The sequence below is a fragment of the Crocodylus porosus genome, unplaced genomic scaffold (genome assembly GCF_001723895.1).
Source record: "Crocodylus porosus isolate Cpor-Errol unplaced genomic scaffold, CroPor_comp1, whole genome shotgun sequence".
NCBI lineage: Eukaryota > Metazoa > Chordata > Crocodylia > Crocodylidae > Crocodylus > Crocodylus porosus.
The window spans coordinates 16,807,630-16,828,335 of record NW_017728926.1 but is presented as its reverse complement, the minus strand read 5'-3'; the positions used below and the strand labels follow the sequence as shown (position 1 = coordinate 16,828,335).

Genomic DNA, 20,706 nt, shown 5'->3' with positions numbered 1-20,706 from the left:
GGAGTACCCGGAGATCCTTTCAAGGGTGCTCGGGGTGCCATGCACTATTAGCACCGTTAGGTTTGCAAGCAGGATTCACAACAGAAACAGAGATTTCAAGTAGAAATCCATAGTTGCTTTCCCCCGGAGTTCTTCACAACAGCAAAGCTGCTCTTTTATTTTTCTGTAATCACAAAGAAGGGTGAAAATGAAGAGCTGGCATTTCCCAAGGGGTGCCTTGAGTTGGTCCAAGGCTAAAAAGCTTGACTGGCCTAAAGTTCCAGTGGCCTAAAGCTTGACTGAGGCCCAGGCTGGTCCCCCGGCAGGCAGAGGAGCTCTGCTCACCCCCAGGCCGCATGGCATTGGATAAGGTTTGGGAGGGGTGCGGAGGATCTTTAGAGGTGTCATAGGATGGGAAAGGGCCTCCTGGGCCATCAAGTTCAGTCCCCAGTGTTGAAAGGCACCAGGGAGTGAAAGAATTGTAGAAATGGTCTAACTTCAGCCCCTCGCATGCACCACAGGCGCAAAGCACCCCATGAAGACAGGAGCAGCACCCCTGCTGTGTGCCCCAGGTAAGCAGCAGTGACAAGGCCACTGCTGCCGCCTGAGCCAAGTAGTTTGAATCATAGACAGTGAGGGTGGGAAGGGACCTCAGGAGGTCACATTTAGTCCAACCCCCTGCTCAAAGCAGGACCAGCCCCAGCTAGATCATCCCAGCCAAGGCTTTGTCTAGTTGGGTCTTAAAAACTGCGAAGGATGGAGAGTCCACCACTTCTCTGGGTAACCTGTTCCAGTGCTTTACTACCCTCCTCATGAGAAAGTGTTTCCTAATCTCTAACCTAAACGTCCCTTGCTGCAGCTTGAGCCCGTTGCTCCTTGTTCTGTCACCAGTCACCACTGAGAACAGCCCAGCTCCATCCTCTCTGTACCACCCTTCAAGGAGCTGAAGGCTGCTATTCAACCCCCTCTCAGTCTCCTCTTCTGCAGACTAAATAAGCCCAGTTCCCTCAGCCTCTCCTCACAAGTCATGAGCCCCAGACCCTGAAACATTTTCATTGCCCTCCTCTGGACTGTCTTCAATTTGTCCACATCCTTTCTATAGTGGGGTGCCCGTAACTGGACGCAGTACTCCAGATGTGGCCTCACCAGCCCCAGATAGAGGGTAATAATCACTTCCCTTGATCTGCTGGCAACGCTCCTACTAATGCAGCCCAGGATGCCGTTCGCCTTCTTTGCAACAAAGGCACGCTGCTGGCTTATATTCAGCTTATTGCCCACTGTAACATTCAGGTGCTTTTGTGCAGAGCTGCTGCTTAGCTAGGTGGTCCCCAGCTTGCACCAGTGCATGGGATGTTCTGTCCTAAGTGCAGGACTTTGCACTTCTCCTTATTTAACTTCATGAGATTTCTTTCAGTTCAATCCTACAATTTGTCAAAGTCTCTCTGAATCCTAGCCCTACCCTCCAGCATATCTACTACTCCCTCCAGCTTGATATCACCTGCATGCTTGCTGAGGGTGCTCTCCGTTCCCATCGTCCGGGTCACTGATGAAGGCATTGAACAAACCCAGCTCCAGAACCAACCCCTACTTGATGCCAGCTGCCAACTAGACATCGAGCCATTGATTACTATCCTCTGAGACTGACCATCCAGCCAGTTTTCCATCCACCTTACAGTCCATTCATCCAACCTGCACTTCTTTAGCTTGCTTGCGAAAATGTTGTGGGAGACCATATCAATTGCCTTGCTAAAATCTTTTGTTTATTCCAGGGCAAGGGAGATCAGACTAGATCATGGATAATGCCTCCTGCCTTTTGTCTGGGAAATATAGCCCTGATTGACAGGTGTAGCTCAAAACCCAGTCAGCTCTAGGGTCTGTACGTACCTGGGGGCACACCAGAGCACATGGGCCAGCACAGGGAAAATTCTTCTCCGATATCTAAGCGGGCTATATGGGTACTTGCTCTTCTGTGCTGCCCCTTGCACTGTGCTACTTCTCATAGCGAAGTGGCTTGGGGAGGTCAGTCATAGTGCAAGCCACTCTCCACAGCCCTGCAGGAACAGTGAGGCTGGCCTATCTGAGTCTGTGCTGGGGAGGTCTCAAGACAGGCTGGGGGGCTTTGGGATAGGGGATGAACACACACAACACTAGCTGGCGAAGCACTGAATGGGGAAACTGGAGTCTGGGACTGTTCAGACAGTGAAGAACATTAAGGGCATGTAGATGCCTTTCCCAGACAGAGGGTTGGGATGTCTCTGACCCTGCTGCAGAAGAGACGAGAGCGCTAAATGGGCAGGAGGACATTATAACCTGCAGCTGGCTCCTCTTGTGTTCCATGTTTTTAAGAAGAGCCAAAAGGCTTTGAGTATCAGGTGAAGAGAGGGGCAAATTCTTTGGTTGGCTGGTGATGACTTATTTCCATCAGTGTTGCCTCCAGGGCTCTGTGGAGAGCTAGATGCTCTATGGACCAGAGAGAAGTAGTCCCTGCCCCAAATAGTTAATTGTCTAAACAAATATATAGCAGGGAGGGAAACTGAGGCACAGAGCCATGGAGTGATTTGCAGCAGGCCACAGGCAGGGTCAGGAACAAAATCCCAGTTACTTGGGTCCTGTGACTATTTCATGACATCTAACCCCAACCCTGGGTATGTGAATGTGGGATTCGCAGCTTAGATTTGCTCTTTTCTAGTGGAACAGAGGATTTGCTGTTTGCTCTCCTGTGCCACTTATTTGAGCTTTGCCAAAGCTACTGTTGCTTGGAGGTGTGCATTGCTAGGTCTTTTGGGATTGTGACTTTCAGGGCAAGCTACAAGGCTTATATTGAGATGCGACTAGCACATTGATCCATTTATAAATGCACTGGAGAGGGGTGTTAGCAAGCACTGAGCCCAGGATGAAGATGCCCTGTGGTGTCTCTGCTCATTATGGTGCTGGGCACTCCACTTGTCTCATCTGGGGACAGAAAAGAGTCCCCCCATGGAGTCTATTGGAGGGGAGCTCTTCTCTGGTCGGCTTGGGCAGGGATGGTCTACATGCCCCCAGGTCCCCTGGTCCCGGCTGTTGGTGGGGCCTCCTTCATTCCTGCATGGCTAATTGCCCTGGCTTTCCTCCACAGTGACGCAGAAGAGACCCAGCGGAGAACGGGGAGCACGCCGTTGACTCACAGCCATGGAGGGCGGCATGCAGCTTCTCAACCGGGATGGCCACAGCATCTCCCACAACTCGAAGCGGCACTACCACGACGCCTTCGTGTGTATGAACCGCATGCGGCAGCGGGGCCTGCTCTGCGACATCGTGCTGCACGTGGGCACCAAGGAGATCAAGGCCCACAAGGTTGTGCTGGCATCCTGCAGCCCCTACTTCCACGCCATGTTTACAAGCAAGTATCAGCCTTGTGCACAGGCTCTCATGTCCCTCGGTCTTGCTTTAAATTTCTTCTTCCCTTTCCAGCCCATGAGCCTTCGCCCTTTCCCTCCTTGTGTTCCTGCCTTCTCCATGTCCAGACCCATCTTTCCCTGGTGGGGCCACAGACAACATCCCATCCCAGCCAGCATCGGAAAATGTATATAAAGAGGCTTGAGAGCCCCTCAGAAGGTGTCTTCGAGGGCCCATGGGCTCCAGTCCCCTTTCATTTATGCTACAGAGACTGAGCAGTAGCTCGAGTGAGAGTGAGGTGACATGAGGTTCATGAGCTACCCTGGGACACCTCACATGGGCTTACCTAAATTTAAATTGATGGCACAGAAACAGGCAGGGGCAATGTCAAGTCTGATCGTAGATGCATTTGGAGGAGACTTTTGACAGGCTCAGCCCTGTTGAAAGGCAAGAGGGAGATGCCGTAAGGAAGTCGGGAGTGGTGGGTTACCTGTGTACAGGTAAGGGAAAAAAGACCTCCAGGATTCAGTACCCAGTGGGGGCTATAAACCAGCCGGGGAAGCTGCTGCCATCATGAACTCTGCTAGGAACGACTGGCTTGCTCCACGCTGAGACTCTCAGCCAGGCTTCATCAGCTTCTTGCATGTCATTGTAGATGAGATGAGTGAAAGCCGCCAGACCCACGTGACTCTGCACGACATTGACCCCCAGGCCCTGGAGCAGCTGGTGCAGTATGCCTACACAGCAGAGATCGTGGTGGGCGAAGGGAACGTGCAGGTAAGGCAGTGCCTTTCCCTTCCCAAGTGACCCCTCCATCCAGCTGCACTCACAGAGGACGAGTGCCTCCTTCTCTGGGACCTTCAGACCCTGGCACTACGTCAGCACCTGGCACCTGGTTCTGGCTAAGGGGGGTTTGGTTCCCACATGCCCACAGGCAAAGCTGTCCTTATAGCTGCAGGGAATGGCTTCCTATAGGGCTTTGCAGCAAGCAGGCCAAATCTGGGGGGAGTGCCAGCAGCTGCCCTGCCCTTCTCCAGGAGGCGCAGCTGCTCCCCCTTGTCAGGGCTGGCTACTTGGGCCCTCTCCAGCTGCTTAGCCTGGGACCAAGCCTGTCTTCCAGCCTCTTTCCCTCTGGGTTTGGACTTTATTTGCAAGGGTTAGAAGCATCTCTTACTTTGTTGTAACCCAGGAGAGCCAGACTAACAGAGCAGCTATGCTGGAAGCCAGATCAGCCTCAGCACCAGGGCTCTGGCTGGTCAGGGCAGGCCAGCGTCTGCATGTGCAACTCAGGGCAGACCAGGTCTCAGCTCAGAGGAGAGGGCAGCAGGGGTGGGGAGACTAACACAGGTCACGTCCACCCAAGCTGGATTCCCACACAGCCCTGCTCCCGCCTTTGCGTCCTTTCTGGGAGAGGAAGGGAGGGCAGCAGACCTGCACCCCCTGAAATGTTGTTGAAGCCCAGCAGAACAGCCATTATTTTTGTCTCGTCCCCATTCAAAAAGCACATGGCCCTCTGAAACCTTGTCCCCCCGGAGCACAGCTGCGGTCTGAATCGGCATGGAGGTTTGGGGTGGGAGGGGAGGGAGCCCAGACTCCAGGAGCCTGCCACGGGGCCTCTCGCCTCAGGATGTCTCCTGGCCTGGAGCCTGTCCGTCTGGCTCCATGCAACTGAATCCCCCTGCTCCGGGTCTCCTAAGGTTTGAACAGCCCCTTTGCTGACAGCTGGCCAGGCAACGTGCTGCAGTTGTTGCTGGTTGGGCTGGCCTCACACGACCCTTCCTCTCCCACTCGCATTTTCAAGGGCTTCTGCTCAGGTGGCCCCAGTCTGACCCAGCAAAACCCCTCTCCAGGAGCACATGGTGGTGGCTTACACGGAGCAGGCAGCTGGGAGGAAGGGCCTAGATATTTTTCCTGGAAACCAAGAACATTTTGGAGCATGGGGAGAACCCCTGGCAGAGGCAGGTTGGGGGGCTGAAATCACCTCCTGCCGGCACAGCACCCATTGGGCATGGCAGGAGTCCTTCCTTAGCCACGTTTCACTCCGAGGCCATTGTAAGGGAAGGGATTTGTGAGAAATGCAACCGCCCACATGCAGCTAAGAAGCCGCAGGAGATCTGGTGAGCTGCAGCCTTGCAATGAGACCCAGTAGGACCCTGGCTTTTGGCTGGACACTGTCCAAGTCTTAGCTCTGCTCTGCATCACTGCATCTCAGGCTGTCTTGCACAAGGGCATTGCCTGTCAGCTGGCCAAGAACGGAGTCGTGTCGGCAAACCCTAGGCCCCTGCCTGGGTGGAGGGATGATAGGGTTGTCTCTGTGGAGAGCAGAGATAGGAGCAGTGGGTTTCTGGTCTGGTACCCCTCCATTTTTTTCCTCCTCCCTTGTCCGCTCGCAGACGCTCCTGCCCGCAGCCAGCCTCCTGCAGCTCAACGGGGTGCGGGATGCATGTTGCAAGTTCCTGCTGAGCCAGCTGGACCCCTCCAACTGCCTGGGCATCCGGGGCTTTGCCGACACACACTCCTGCAGCGATTTGCTCAAATCAGCCCACAAGTACGTCCTCCAGCACTTCGTGGAGGTGTCCAAGACAGAGGAGTTCATGCTGCTGCCGCTCAAGCAGGTAGGAGGAGGTCTTACCCACACCTTGAGCTGACCCCCCTGCACAGCCTCTGCTTCCACGCCTCCGCTGCACAGTCTCAGCTGGGGTCTGTATGGTTGTATCATGCTCTGTTCCCCGTGCTTTTGCCTGAGTGGGAGCTAGGTTTCCTTTTATACTGGGCAAGTTTCCACCTCCACTCCACCCTCCTGTGGACCTTTTGGGATGAGCAATTGCCCGTGACTGCAGGAGACTGAATTCAGAGGTCCAGGAAATCCCTGCCCATCCTGTGTCCCACCAGGCTTGTTGCACTCCTCATAAGGCTCCCTCCTACCCTATTTCTGCAGTAGTGCAGGCTGGGGGCCACTGGTGAGCTCACCCCACGTGTGGCTGCTGCCATCTCAGGCATTCGGGACTGCTCTGTGCACTTAGCTGTGATGTTTAATTCAAAGCTCAGCTTGTGTTTCCTGCAGCTTTTGACACAGTGCCAGCCTGGCCTCTGGCGTGACAGTCCCCGGGGAGCAGCATGTGGCGTGTTCAGGGTGGTCTTTTCTACCCTCTCTGCTGCACACAGAGCCGGCCCGGCCCCCCCAGCCCTATCTCAGGGTCCGGATGCCCCCCCATGCCTGGCAGCAGGAGGCCTGGGGGCAGCTGGGGGCTGCCTTCCCACCTGCTCCATCTCCATCGTCCCCAGCAGGTGAAGTCGGCTCGTCTTTGCTGCGAGGCCCAGAGCAGCTGAGGTAGCTGCTTCCAGCGCATGAAATATTGAAGGGGGCGGCCGGCGCACGAGCCGGGCCTGTCTGTCTGATCTTGCTGAGCCTCATCGGAAGTGACAGCCGCGGCAGCAGCTTTGGCGGGGGTGCAGGAAGGAGGGGGTGCCGGCGGGGGTTGGCGTCCGCAGGACTCTCTTTTCACAGCAGGGCTGTGAGCACGGGCGCTGCCAGGGAAGAGCGGGCCATCTGGTCCCTGCTGACGTAGCTCCCAAGCGGAAGGAGAGCTCCCGGTAGGGGTACCCCTCTCCCAAAGCGTGGGTCCTGTACGTGGCACAGGCAAGCTGGGGAAATGCACTGTCTGTCTTGCTGTCGGAGGAGGTGGGGTTGGTCCTAGGGGTTGGCAGCATTTCAGGCCAGCTTTTCAGAGTCTTACCTGAGTGTTTCCACAGGCCCGGCTCCCTACCGATGGAACCTCATTATGTCCCTATGGTGTCTCTTTTTGTAGCAGCACCCTCACCCGCTGCCTGCTCTTCAGCCTCTGCTGACTGGAGTATCCCACCAGGGAGGAGGCAGCAAAGGGCTCCCGCACCTAAGACTAATATTAAGGGGAGTCGGCTGCTAAAGGATTGCAACCTGAGTGGGGAGAGCAGGGAAAAGGGGTGGTTTGGAGAAAGCAGGCTCAGGCTGGCCTTGGAGGGTGCTGGCTGGTTGAAGGGCTGAGATGCTTGGACTCTGGTCCTGAGGCTTGCTTGAATGGGAGCTGGATGCAGCTAGGAAGAACAAAACCAGGTCTCTTGCTGGGGAGGAGGCCAAGAGGTTTGGGCAAAGTCCGCTGGGGCTTGTTCTCCTCAGGCTGGAGGCTGCAGGGGTAGTCCCTGGAACAGCACAGCGGCCTTCTCTCGCCTTCGCCTCTTCCACTTTGCACTGTGCTAAGCTTTGAAGCAGCAGCCCCCGCAAAGGAAAGTAAAGCCAAGGATTTTCCTTGCAGCAGCAGGGCTCTGAGCCTCACAAGAGTCTCACCACTGCTTTGGGACAAAGCCAGTGGGAAGGGAGTGTGACTTCCACCTTGTGGGTCTCGTGCTCCTGTCACACTGGTGTGAATCAGGAGTGAGTCTCGTGTGATCCACAGCAGTGCAGCCAGGCCCTGTAACTCCCTACAACAGCATGCAACAGCACGTGCTACCTGCAGAGCAAGCCTGAACCAGGGATTCCCCTCTGGGGGCACTGGGGAGGCAGGTTGCTATCACCACTTTCCCCATTTTACTGATGGGGAAACTGAGGCAGGGGCTTTCAGCACGTGCAGCCCAGCAGTGTGTGTGTGTGTGTAAGGGTATGTCCCTATCACCTCCACTAGTGAGAGCTACACTGAGCTGCCTTCTCCATTCACCCCTGCAGGTGCTGGACCTTGTTTCTAGCGACAGCCTCAACGTGCCCTCAGAGGAAGAAGTGTACCGGGCTGTGCTCAGCTGGGTCAAACATGATGTGGACAGCAGGAGACAGCACGTTCCCAGGGTATGTGGATTGGCCTGGGGGCCTGGGCCGTCACAAGGATGGGGTACCATGGGGTGGTGGGGTGGGCCAGGCTCCGACTTGTTGGCTGGGCTGTTTTTATCAGCTCTGAGAAGCTTTGTTCTGGAGACGTGGGTTTGGCCAAAGCTAGAGCCCCCTTGGACTCCACGCTCACAAATTTCTGTTTACGAATTGCTGCCTGAAGTCCAGCTTGTAGGTGAGTGCAGGGCTCACATACCCCACCGGTAGGGTTGGAGTTCTGTTAGTGACCATCTCCCACTGCTTGAGCCTCTTGCACTTGTGTGTGGATTTGAACCTCCTAGCAGTCCTGTGAGGTAGAGAGCCGTTATCACATGGGGAGCCGGACATGGGGCAGATTAAATGATGTGCCCCTGTCCATGCAGGAAATCTGTGGCAGAGGCAGGACTTAACTGCACCGTCCTGAGATCTAATCCAGTGTGTTACCCATTCAACAGCCTTCTTGCATGTTCGGAGGAAAGCAATACTGTATGTTGCATTCATCCCCTCTGGTGGGAGATCTCTAAATTCCCCCTGTTAGAAGAGGCTCAGAAACCTGCCTGCCCTGTCAGTGCCGCTACTCCCATCTCACAGATAGGGAGACTGAGGCGTGGAGGGTTATGACCTGCTCGAGGGCATAGGTTGAATTGGTAGCAGAGAGGGAGATGTGAGCAGAAGTGCTGGCCTTTCCTGTGGACTCCCTGCTCGAGAGGACTGGGCTTTCAGGTTTGTTCTCAAAAGCCAAACTTCTGGCAAATGTATCTGGAGCGGGGTTTCCCTTTATCTGGTCTCTGATCTCAGTACTTCAGTGTTGTGGAGCTGCTTACCCGCAGGCCTGCCACCTGCCTAAGGGAGAAGACAGCACAGCAATCACCAACCCCCCTCCTCGCCAGGGCTCTTCCCAGCCCGGCTCCAGACTGGGGCTGCAGGCTCTCAGCGAGCCCTGGGCCCCCTCTCGTGGATGTGAGCTGCATTGCAAACAAGGCCATGAGCATCTATTAATTAGGGGACATGGTATCCCTAAGTGCCCAGCTCCTGGGACCTGTCAGTTTGTTCTCATGGCTTCAGTACCAGGCCTGCAAGGAACTGAGCTGTGAGACTGCAGAGGAAGAAGGACGGGATGTTAATCCAGGATGCACATACCGCCTTGGGGCTCTGGGGCAGGATGTTTGCAGATGCACTAAGGTCTCTGCTGGGGGGGCGGCTGGAAGGCCAGTGGGAGATTCTTCTGTGACCCCCATAACCAAACTCAGGCCCTGGCTTTGCTTCCAAGGTCCCACTGAGTAGCATACCCTTGCACATTGGGCATTGCTGGCAACTGCAAGAGCACTGGTGCCCAGTAACTCCCACGGCTCAGTTCTGACCCAGCAGTCCCCCTCTGAGACTTTCCACCTTTGCTGTCATACAGATGATCGCAGGCAGGTGGCCCTCCCCTTCTGAGCCACGTCCCAGTGGAGGGGAACGTGGCTAAGGTCAAGCCAGCAGTCGGCTTCTTGCTGAAGGAGCCGCACTGGCACCTGGAACAGGGTGTGGGCACAGGTGGGCAATGGGGACTGGGATTTGGGAGCAGCTCTGAGATGTGTGCCGTTGTCAGACCAGTGGAAGGCATCACTCCAGGCTCTGTAAAGGCAGGGAAAGCTTGTATGAAGCCCACCCACCTGCCCTTCCAGTGGGAGGGGGAATAGAGGCAAGATGGGGGTCCCTGGACTCTTTGGTTTGGCAGGGAAGAGCCGGTGTGGAGCAAGGAAGGCATCAGGCCTCCGTCGCCTTCTCATTGCCTTCAGCTCCAGCTTAACCCTTCCCTCCCCACAGCTCATGAAGTGCGTCCGGCTGCCCCTGCTGAGCCGCGACTTCCTGATGAGCAACGTGGACACGGAGCTCCTGGTCCGGCACCATTCAGAGTGCAAGGACCTGTTGATCGAGGCCCTTAAGTACCACCTCATGCCGGAGCAGAGGGGGGTCCTCGGCAACAGCAGGACCAGGCCTCGGCGGTGCGAGGGGGCCAGCACGGTGCTCTTTGCTGTTGGTAAGGGACAGACATACTGGGTGGGGGGAGAAGGCGCTTGGGGGTTTTTTTTTGCATTGGGAGGGCAAGGTGCCACTAGGGCTACCGCTGGCATCTCTGAGGTGCAGTGTGCCTTATGAGTGGAGACCAGCCCAAAGCCTGGTACCATACACAGCTGGGTGGCTCCAGCCCACGTGAGTGGTGTCATTTGCTCCAACTCCCTTCCGGCCTTGAGAACAGGCAGCTGGAGGCCACCGACATGACAGATGTTCATGTTCAACAATGTCCATTGTTGGGACATTGGGCAGAGCCCCTGCATGGGCCTGTCCCCGCTCACGCTCTCTCACCTGCCCCCATGCACACTCTCCCACCATTCACTCCACTGGTGCTTCCTGCATGCAGGTGGGGGGAGCCTTTTCGCCATCCACGGAGACTGCGAGGCCTATGACACGCGGACAGACCGGTGGCACATGGTGGCCTCCATGTCCACCCGGAGGGCCAGGGTGGGCGTCGCTGCAATCGGAAACAAGCTGTACGCCGTGGGCGGGTAAGGTCCTGTCCACGCTGCCCATGATGGACCCTGAGCTGGGGCTGAGTGGGAGCCCGGGCACAGGGATGTCACAAAAGAGAGGCTGAGCTGGAGGAACTTAGGGCGAGGGGACATCTGTGGTTAAACTTGGCTGTGGAGGGGTGGGGTGGGAGATTTGTGAGGGGCTGGGAACTTCTTGCCACTGCCTTGCCAGTTCAGCGACAGCCCAGCGGAGCTGCCCCATTCTACCAGCTGCCCACTGCAGCAAGTTTGCTGGGTCTCTGCCCTGCGGTGGCTTGGGCTCTCATGGGTGCCAGCCCTTAGGAGCCTCAGTAGAGCAGCCAGTAGTTTGCTGAACAGAAGTTGCCATGGCCCGGCATGGCATGTCACCTTATGCCATGACTAGATCAGAAGTGTGTTGGTTGGGAAAGTGGCTCCAGCTGTGCCCGCGTTGGGGATGTGGGCAGCACAGACCTCCCCAGGAACTGGGCCTACTGTTACTGTGGCTCTGCCTGGGTCTGGAACAAGGGCAAGAGCCAGGTTGCATCTGGCATGGGCACTGCCCTAAGGCCACGCAGCGCCCGGTCTGAAAGTTGTAGCAGGAACCAAGGCCCTCAGCCCCGTCCCTTAGGTGCCAGTTTAGTGCTTCGTAGGACCCCAGGCTCCAGATGCTCTCTGTCTCCCTGCAGCTATGATGGGACCTCGGACTTGGCCACCGTGGAGTCATACGACCCAGTGACTAACTCCTGGCAGCCGGAGGTGTCCATGGGCACCCGGCGGAGCTGCCTGGGTGTGGCAGCACTGCACGGGCTCCTGTACGCCGCAGGGGGTTACGACGGGGCCTCCTGTCTGAACAGGTAGCGGGGTTTGGTGGCATATGCTCTTTCCCTTGCTGTGGCCTTGTGCCTGGGCTGCAGAGACACCCCTCAGCCAGTCCCCAAAACCTGGTGCATCCTCAGTACAAGCCTCCTCAAGATGGTGTTTGCAGCCAGGATGGGTTGGGACAAAACAGGGCTGGCCGGTGGGGTTGCTGGAACCCACCATTCCCAGGGGAGATCCTAATCCTGCCCCAACTGTGTTCCCAGCCTGCCATGGAGAAGCAGTGTTTGCTTCAGGTCCTACACGTTGCCATGTGCCATCTAGTACCATTTACCTAGCTGCACACTGAAGCTCCTCACAGCCTCGTCTGCTCTTGGCTAGCGCCGAGAGGCTGCAGTAGTCAGCATGTGTGTAGCCGAATGGATGGAGCTACACTGCTTCTGGCTCGGGAAGCAGCTGGTGTGATGTGTGAGGACACCACTGCCTGGCACCATGAGTGTGCAATGTAGACGTGTCCCTTGTGCCCTCTGCCAGTTCTGCCCCCTAACTTCTTACCCACTCTCCCCACTCTTACCCTGCCTCTCTCCTCGGGAGACCATGATTTTGAACCTCGATGTCAGGAAATAGATGTTCCTCAGTTCCCTGTTCCTCAGTCATTTATGCCCCACAGCCACTCTTTGCCCCTTGCTCCAGGCCCTCTGGCTCCTCCGATAGCTGCTGAGAAGGCACTGCAGCAAAGGCTTTTCCTTGGGCTTCCCCAGATTAAACCTGTCTGTTCTCTGTCCCTGCCTGCTGCAGCGCAGAGAGGTACGATCCCCTTACTGGCACCTGGACATCAATTGCTGCCATGAGCACAAGGAGGAGATATGTTCGGGTGGCGACGTTAGGTAGGTCGCTCTTGCAAGGGAACCTCTTTCCCCTCTGGGAAGCTTGGGTGCATGGTTAAAGCATTAGGCTTGGTCTTGGGAGACAGGGGTCCAAGTGGCAGCTCTGCCATAAACTCCCTATATGACCTTGTCCAAGTCACTTATTCTCCCCTGACCTTCACTGTGCTGTGGCAGGAAAGCATTAACTTTATCAGTCTTTCTAAAGACACCATCTCCGTTGGCCTTGCGAGTTCAGACCGTTCCCTCTTGAGGCTTCCAGCTCACCCTTGTTCTAGGGCTGCTGGTTCCCAGTTCCCTCAAGCCAGGGAGCTCCAGAAGCCCCCCTGCAGCTGCCATCCAGCCTCACCTCCCAGGCTTTACCTGCCCTAATCCCTGTACTCTGTCCTTTCCTTCTGGGAGCAGACCTCTCCCCACCCAGCCCATCTAGTTTTCACCCAGGGAGTCCCCGACTGATTGCTGCCTGGGCAGCTCTCCCTACAGGCTGTCTTGCCTTGCTCTCCACCCCAGACTGCTCTAACAGCTCTCCCATGTGCTGGGCAAGATGCTCAAGGATACAAGTGGCAATTCCCCTCCCTCCTGCCTTTATCCTCTGGCTTTAGCCCTCCTTGCAGATGCCCCATGCTCACTGGGAGGCTCCTTTGCCTCCCCCCACCCTGTGCTCTCAGCCTGGTGCTGCCTTTTAGCTCTCTCCCCTTCAGTGCCCTGCTTCTCCTGCCTCATCTGCTAAAACTACAGCTGAATAGAGGCCATGGGGAGCACCCCCAGTGCCTGTCACAATGAGGGCAGGGGCTGCAGGGCACGCGAGCTCCCAGGCGGCTCTCTCGGCTCGGTAGAGACATTGCCTGATGAATGTTTAATGACGCGCCGCACCAGCTGAGGTCTCTGCGTCGTGAGCTGCTCCGTGAGCTAATCCTCCCCGGAGGGCTTTGCCCCATGATGCGGGTTTGTGCATTGGTTGCTCTGCCGCGGCCCTGCCCGTCCTGCCTGGATGCTTTGCTGGCCCGGAGGGAGCCGTGGGCGGAGGTCTGGAACGGGGGCCTGGCACAGGGTGACTCTGTGCGTGACTCTTTTTGCAGATGGCAATCTCTACGCTGTCGGGGGCTATGACAGCTCAGCCCACTTGGCAACGGTGGAAAAGTACGAGCCTCAGGTAAACGAGAGAGTGTGCCTGTGCGGATGCATGGTTTGCCCCTTCCTCTCCCTTGCTCCTCCAGACAGGACTTGTCAAAAAGGCTTGTAGGAAGCTGAATGCAAAAACCACAATGAGGAATAATCAAAATGACTAAAACCCTCTGGAACCTAAGTAGCCAAAGTCCTTTCAAGGGCGTTTCCAAGCCAGCTGAGGCATCTATTGCCCTGTTGAGGAGCAATTTAAACAAATATCTGGCAAGATTGTGTCCTGGCTCTGTGTTTAACTTCTGTATGTTTCTGCTATATGCAGAGAGACCTCCTAGAAAGGGCAGCTGTGAAGTGCTGCCCCTCTCCAGTTATTTTGATGGCTGCATGCCGGCGATCCCAAGAAAACAGCTCTGGTGGCTAGTACAAAGCGGGTCAGAGACAAGGCTCTGAAAGGAAAGCCTCCCAGAGCCTTTGAGGGGCAGGCTGCAGTGCTGCCTCCATACTGCAGATCTAGAAATAGATGCATGGCCAAACTGGACACATTTACACGTGCAGTTAATCTGACTAAATAGACTGCAGCTCAGTTTGAGCCAAAGTAAATGAATCCCGACATCACTGTCTACATGTGTATTTAAGCACAGTAATTTCCTGTGGTGTAGGATAGTACCTGTGTCTGACCGGACTATCCTACACTGGAGTAAATGAATGTACTGCACACTAATTGTGGCACACATGTAGCCGGTGGTACTTTACTGTGCATTAAGTTAGTCCAGTGCTCAGTAAAGCACACGTGTAGACGCACCCACAGGGACTGCCTTGAATTTGAACAGGCTCTCAACACGGAAACCGCGACAGGCCTGTTGTTCATGGGGGCAGCGCCCAGAACCTGCCAGCAGAGGGTGCCTCCGAGGTGTGAACGCTGCCTCTTCTCACCTTGTTTACTTTAAATGTATATATTTTTAATTAAACCAGTTTTGTTGCAAACGAGAGGCTCTGAGCGCAGGTTTGGTGGGTTGTGTGCTGGCAATGAAGAGACACCCAGATGAAAGTTAACGAAGGAGAAGTAATTGCTGCATCAAGTGGTCTCAGGATGGCACTGAACTGGACACAAAGCTAGTTTCAATATAACCCCCCACCCCCTGCAACTCCCCCTCTTGTCCTGAGCGCCTCTGCATCCCCAGGAAAGCCTTTCCACAGCCACTGCCACTTTCCTCTGTGGCTGATAAGAGCAGGCGGGAGGCTGTGAGCTGTTTTGATCTCTATTGCAATCCAGTTTGTGTGTTCAGGGCGAGGCCTGCGTAAGGGAATCAAGATCCCGTCAGTCTAATTAGCACCCCTGAGGCACCTGAACTTGCTTTGACTGCCCAGGACCCTATCTCCTCTGAGACTCCTGCTGCAGGTGGATGGTGGGTCTCGCAGGGACCCTCTTGGTCAGCTGGTGTGTGGTGTGCCCTGGTTGTGGAGCAGACATGACACGATCTGCGACAAGGCTGTGGTGCTGCCCCTGAATGGCTGGGGTAGGTGGATAACTTGCTGGCAGGAGTGCCTGGGATGCCGCCTTCATGGGCACTACCCCTCCCTCCCCTAGATCAACACATGGACCCCGATTGCCAACATGTTGAGTCGCCGGAGCAGCGCGGGTGTGGCTGTGCTTGAGGGGATGCTCTATGTGGCCGGCGGCAATGACGGGACCAGCTGCCTTAACTCTGTGGAGCGCTACAACCCGAAGACCAACACCTGGGAGAGCGTGGCACCCATGAACATCCGGAGGTAGGAAACCACCGTTGGATTTGGTGCGGGCTGGGGTGCCAGTATCAGTTCACTCAGGCTGTTCATTGGTTGGCTGCTAGGACCAGGGGTGCACAGCCCCCAGGAAGGGTCCTTATGGCTTGGCTTTGCAAGATCCATGGCCCACTGGAGCACTTTACTTTCCAGCTGGTGCTGTGCAGGGGGGAACACGCCTAGCTTTGCCAATGGAGCAGGCAGGCAGCTGGGGCTACAGCTAGCAGTCACTGAGCGGTTGTGTGGCGGTGGTGGGAGGTGACAGCTACCCGCTGGGAGAGGTGTGCAGATGTTCTGCAGCCCAGGTAATCCTAGGCTGGCATCGGTGCCTCCTGAATTCCCCCAGGGCAAGGGTGTTCCAGGAGCCCTGCTGTTTCTAACAACATACCGGGGTGAAGGAAGAGCTCCACATGCTAAATGCCAGCTGTAGGGTATTTAGGTTCACGACTTTAGTTATTTGAAAGGAGCATCAAACAGTGCTTGGCACAAGGGACCGGGAGCCAGGACAGCCAGGTTCTAGTCCCGGCTCTGCCACTGAATCAGCACATGCCCCTGGGCAAATCACATAGCCTTTGTGCCTGAGCTGGGGAGCAGCCCTGGGCATCACCCTCAGGGACTAGGCCAGGGCAGGGAAACACCCCCCTTGTTAACGCGGTCTCCATGCTGTCATCCACAGAAGCACCCACGACCTGGTGGCCATGGACGGGTGGCTCTACGCGGTGGGGGGCAACGACGGCAGCTCCAGCCTCAACTCCATCGAGAAGTACAACCCCCGCACCAACAAGTGGGTGGCAGCTTCGTGCATGTTCACGCGCCGCAGCAGCGTGGGCGTGGCGGTGCTGGAACTGCTCAACTTCCCGCCTCCCTCCTCGCCGACGCTCTCCGTGTCCTCGACGAGCCTTTGACAAAGAGTCCGGTCGGACCTTACCTCAAGGGGCCTGGAGCGCCTGGTGCAACGCCAGGCCAGCCTGGCCTGACCCATGCAGCAGCCAGTCCCTGTAGAAGGGAGCCAGGGCGCCGGCTGCTGCCTCCCACCCCAGCCATTCCCCGAGCCCCTCAGGGACTCTCCCTCTCTTGGTGCACGCCCAGGGGGCTCAGAGGAAGGTGAGAACTGCACTTCCCAAGCAAGGCTTCTCTCTCCCCGTGTTTGTCGGCGGGGAAGGGGGATGCCCTCGGCTCCGTCCACACCCCTGCTCCACCGATCCTTCTCCTTCCGTTTCCTTTATGGGCTGGCCCAGCCCCTTGAAACCATTGCTGCTTTTAGGGCTTCACGTGATCCGATGTGCTGCACGCTGGCACAGCCATGCTGGGGAGGAGCCAGGAATGCTTGAGGCCGGGGGGACGCGGGGCACCGCTGACGCACACGGCGCTCCCCCGGGAAAGGCAGGATGTCCCCCCGCGCCTCTGAATGCCACCTTAGCCACACACTCCTCGACCAAGCCCGTAGCGCACTGTTACAGACTCGGAGACCACCGCACGTCTCGCAATGGTGTCTAATCGATGCCTTAAAAAACTCCAGCTGGGGTGACAGGGCGGGGAGGAGGCGAGGTCTGGGCAGCGCATCCTGAACCCCTCCGCGTTTCTACCCTTTGCTGACCCCTGCCCCACACACTAAATCCCAGGGTGCCCATGCTGAGATGCCTCAGCCAGCTGGATGGATGGAACAAGTTCAACACCACTGGAGCTGGTACACCCCACGGTTACTACAGACCATCCTTAGCCTCTTGGTTGGGAACAGCCCCATCCATGTGCTATCTCCCAGTCTGCCAAGAAGGTCCCAGAATTGCAGCAGGACTTGGTCACTTAACAATAACACTGTGGCCCTGGCCAGCAGGGCAGGGCTGGGGGGAGCAGGGTGCTGCACAGCATTATTTATTTCATGTTTGCCTTTTTATTTGGATGCTAATCTTTTGATTTTAATTATCCATTCTTTTTTTTTTTTTTAAAGCGATTCTGGTGTTCTCTGCCCCAGCCGTGTCTCCGCCATTGGAGGCACGAGGGGATGTGGGGAGTAAACCAGAAGGGCATTTTCTTTAATTGTCAATGAGACAATGATCATGGCTTGGAAGGAACTCTCTTGGGACGTGTGTGTGCATGCATGTGTGTGGGGCCACGTGTTCAGTGAAACCAGCATGGACGGGACCACTTGCCAGTAGCAACTCCCTGGAGTCTTAAGCTACCACTTTAGTTAACTAAAGGCTGAACAGATCTACACTGTAAACCACAGGTTGGTCCTCGGGGACTCACCTGTACCAGGGAACCTCGCAGGTGGTGGCTTAAGATCTGTTTTCACTGCATGGGCTGTAATTCGAATGTGCATCTGTGCGCATGTGTGATTTGCCCTGAGACAAATTTATCAGGTGTTCTCCACAGTATCGAGAAACGGCTCAACCACTGGTACCTCAGCAGCACCGGACGGCTGCTCTGTGATTATGGCATAGCTAAAGACTGTTTCACTGTTTGTTTCTATTTCTTTCCTCACTTCAATCCCTTCTTCTCCACATTGCTTTGACTTACGGCAATACTTAGCCTGGATTTTCAGAAGGGACTAGGCATTTCTTTGCTTTTGGAGGTTTTAATTTGAGACAATTTTTAAAGGGGCACGCTTTCTCCTGGGGAGCGCGTTCAGTATGTGATACAAGCTCACTGATGGTGCCTGAAGTTTGGCACTTCAACTCACTAGCTGCTTTGTAAAACTGAGACCCACTGTCCCAAAAATGTGGCCCAAGCTGCTTGGCCTGAAGGCGATTTTAGGCTTTTAAATTGCATTTTGAAGATCTCTGTTTTTCAGGTCCCTTTTTTAATTTGCAAGTCTGAAGCCTTCACATGGACTTTCCCATTCCTGCATATGACACCCTTTTGATGTCCAAACGCTGATCACAAGGTGAAGTTACCTCTCTCTTAATGCGGCAATAGTGTTGACTTATTACACAGTCAACATTTTGGGTTAAGTCGGTCACCCTGTCTTGTCCAAAATTGTGGTGGTATCTTCTGTTTTCTCCCCATTTCTCTAGGGGGGACACGAATGTGTGTGCACGTGTGTGTGCATGTATGCGAGAGAGTGCTAGAGAGAGATTATCTTGTTCCCTTTCCCACTATTTTTCTCACCGTACCCATGAGCCACATCAGGATCCCAGGTTTCAAGCCAATTCATGACAGTCTGCACCTCTGCCTCTAGGATCCTCTTTAGAGGAGGCACAAGAGAATCCTAGAGGACCCCCCAAAGCATCCGCCTTAAAGCTTCCTGGGCATCTTGGAGGCTAAAGGTGCCAGCTGCCGTGGCTTGGGAGAAGTCCTGGGATTTCAGCTGTGACCTATGGGTAAGGCAGAGAAAGCGAGGGCCCTGCAGGCCAGCTTCTCCTACCTGTTCTCCTCCCAACGTAGGAGTGGGCTGGCATGAGAGGAAGAACCATGGAGGGTACAGGAAGGAGTTGCTGAGGGTGGGCAAAGGCCTTAGTTAAAACATAGGATGTTTGGGTTTTACAGCCACAGCTCAACCCCCTCCAGGTGATGCCAGTGTTACTGTAGCACGAAGGGCACTGCTGGCAAACACTGCATTTATTTGAATGGGGAGGTGAGGGGATACACTGGCAGGGAAGACGTGGGGTGTCCCGTCCGGCCAAGGAAGGTGCTGTAGCTCTACCCCAAGTGCAGTGTGGAGCATCACAAGCAGTACGAATCCCTGGCAGGGGTGCCAGCAGTTCTCCAACCATTGGGAGAGTGACTTTTATCAGTCACACAATCATTTTTTGGCCTACACGATGGGGAGGGTTTCTGCCAGTCAGGTCCCGAGCAAGAGTGCCCACCAGCCTGGGATAATTTGAGCCTCTTTTGTGAAAGAAAAGAAAGGAAAAATCATTTTACTGGAGGGATTTATTAACTATGCAGCCACCAACTGCTTTGCTATACTGGAACGAAAGGGGAATGGGGGGGGGCACGGCCTTAGCACCGCTGAAGGCCACAGAGCTAAGAGAGATGTCAGCCCCAGGGATCCAGTTCATACAAAGTGGAGGGGCTGGTCTCTGTGGTGTGGGGATGCCACGGATGCCAGGCGAATGCCAGCCCCCTGGGCAGAGGTGGTGGCCTTGGTATGTGTGTGTGCGCGTGTGCGTGTGTATGGGAAGGGGAGCTGTCCGCTCTTTGTCACTTCTTTACCAGTATTAATTGGTCTCTCACACCAAGCGTCACTCGCACGCGACTGAGGGACGTTCCTAAACCGCCAGCTCCGTCCCGCGTGGCTGCCGTGTCTGCTGCCATGTTCCCCCCCAGGGAGCTTGTCACCGTGTCAGAGTCTGTAGCGAGCTGGCCCTGTCCCGTCCTGGCAGAGCGATTCACGTGGCCGGGCGGACGGGCAGACCCCGGTTCATCCCCCGTCAAAATGTCGTCGTTTTTATTTATATGTAAGTTATCTCGACCTATTTATGTGGAGCTCTGTGTTTGTTTGTTTTCTGAATTTTGCACTACTCTCGGGAATGGGGGGATACAAGCAATACAAGCCAATGTGTAAAATAAAGACGTTTTCTTGAATACTGGATCCTGCCCTGTGAAACGCCTTTTTTTTCCCCACTCTTCCCACATGCTTTAGGCAGTTCAGGAAGGGGAAATGAGTTGTCTGGATTTGGAGGAGTTGGGGCCAGAGCTGGGCATTTGTACAGACTAGAGCATGCCACCCCTGACCCTGGTGGGCTGGAGTCCGGCCTGGATGGGAGGCAGCAGCTGTCATCAGGGATGGGGGTCTCTCAACCATGACTGCTCCTGGCTCATCCACACAAAAGCTACAAAGGGGCTGCGAAGGGAACAACAGAGCTGGTCCCAGCCCAAGCCGGAAGATGCTTTCTCCCTTTTCCTCCAGCTCAGCCAGCAATGTGGTTGGCACAGGTCACACGAGCCAAGAACATGGCTCTGGGCATCAGATGGGCACCAGGTGAGTTCATGGAGCAGCTGGAGTCACTCAAGACAGTCCTTGCCCCTTTCATCTCTCCTCAGTTGGGGGCTATGTCTCCACAGCTGGGTGGTTGGAGCCTGTGATTCAGTTGTTTGAAAGTGGCACCATGCCAGGACCCAGCAGAGGGTACCAGGGCACAAGCCGGTCCGGCTGCCAGCTGCTGGGTGGGGAAACCAGAAACCAGCAAGGGAGAGGATGCTAGAGGTGCAGAAACACCTTGCAGGGCAATCTAAGCGCAAAGCAAGCAGGGCTTCAAACAGACGCCAGCCGCTGATTTACAGCTCTCCCTGCCTTCTGCACTGTAGCCTAGGAGCCAGACGCCCCCGAGAGTCCTAGTCCCCAGCGCAGCTGACAGCTCTTGCCCCCCGGTTGGAAATGAAAACCAGATACGAAGCATCCTCCTCTCGCCTAGGAGTGTCACATGCATCTTGCCCG

General features: G+C 55.7%; 1 protein-coding gene across 1 annotated transcript in view; it reads left to right on the top strand.

The window, feature by feature from the left end:
- Positions 1–19,852, top strand: part of KLHL17 (kelch like family member 17) — a 33,643-nt gene extending 13,791 nt beyond the window's left edge. The window contains exons 2-12 of the mRNA XM_019541622.1: positions 3,095–3,358; positions 4,010–4,131; positions 5,748–5,969; positions 8,054–8,170; positions 9,998–10,211; positions 10,593–10,737; positions 11,409–11,576; positions 12,337–12,425; positions 13,502–13,575; positions 15,133–15,314; positions 16,003–19,852. Of these exons, the coding sequence (XP_019397167.1) occupies positions 3,148–3,358; positions 4,010–4,131; positions 5,748–5,969; positions 8,054–8,170; positions 9,998–10,211; positions 10,593–10,737; positions 11,409–11,576; positions 12,337–12,425; positions 13,502–13,575; positions 15,133–15,314; positions 16,003–16,231 (1,773 nt within the window). The 5' untranslated portion in view covers positions 3,095–3,147 and the 3' untranslated portion in view covers positions 16,232–19,852. The remainder of the gene's footprint in view (positions 1–3,094; positions 3,359–4,009; positions 4,132–5,747; positions 5,970–8,053; positions 8,171–9,997; positions 10,212–10,592; positions 10,738–11,408; positions 11,577–12,336; positions 12,426–13,501; positions 13,576–15,132; positions 15,315–16,002) is intronic.
- Positions 19,853–20,706: the final 854 nt, after the last annotated feature.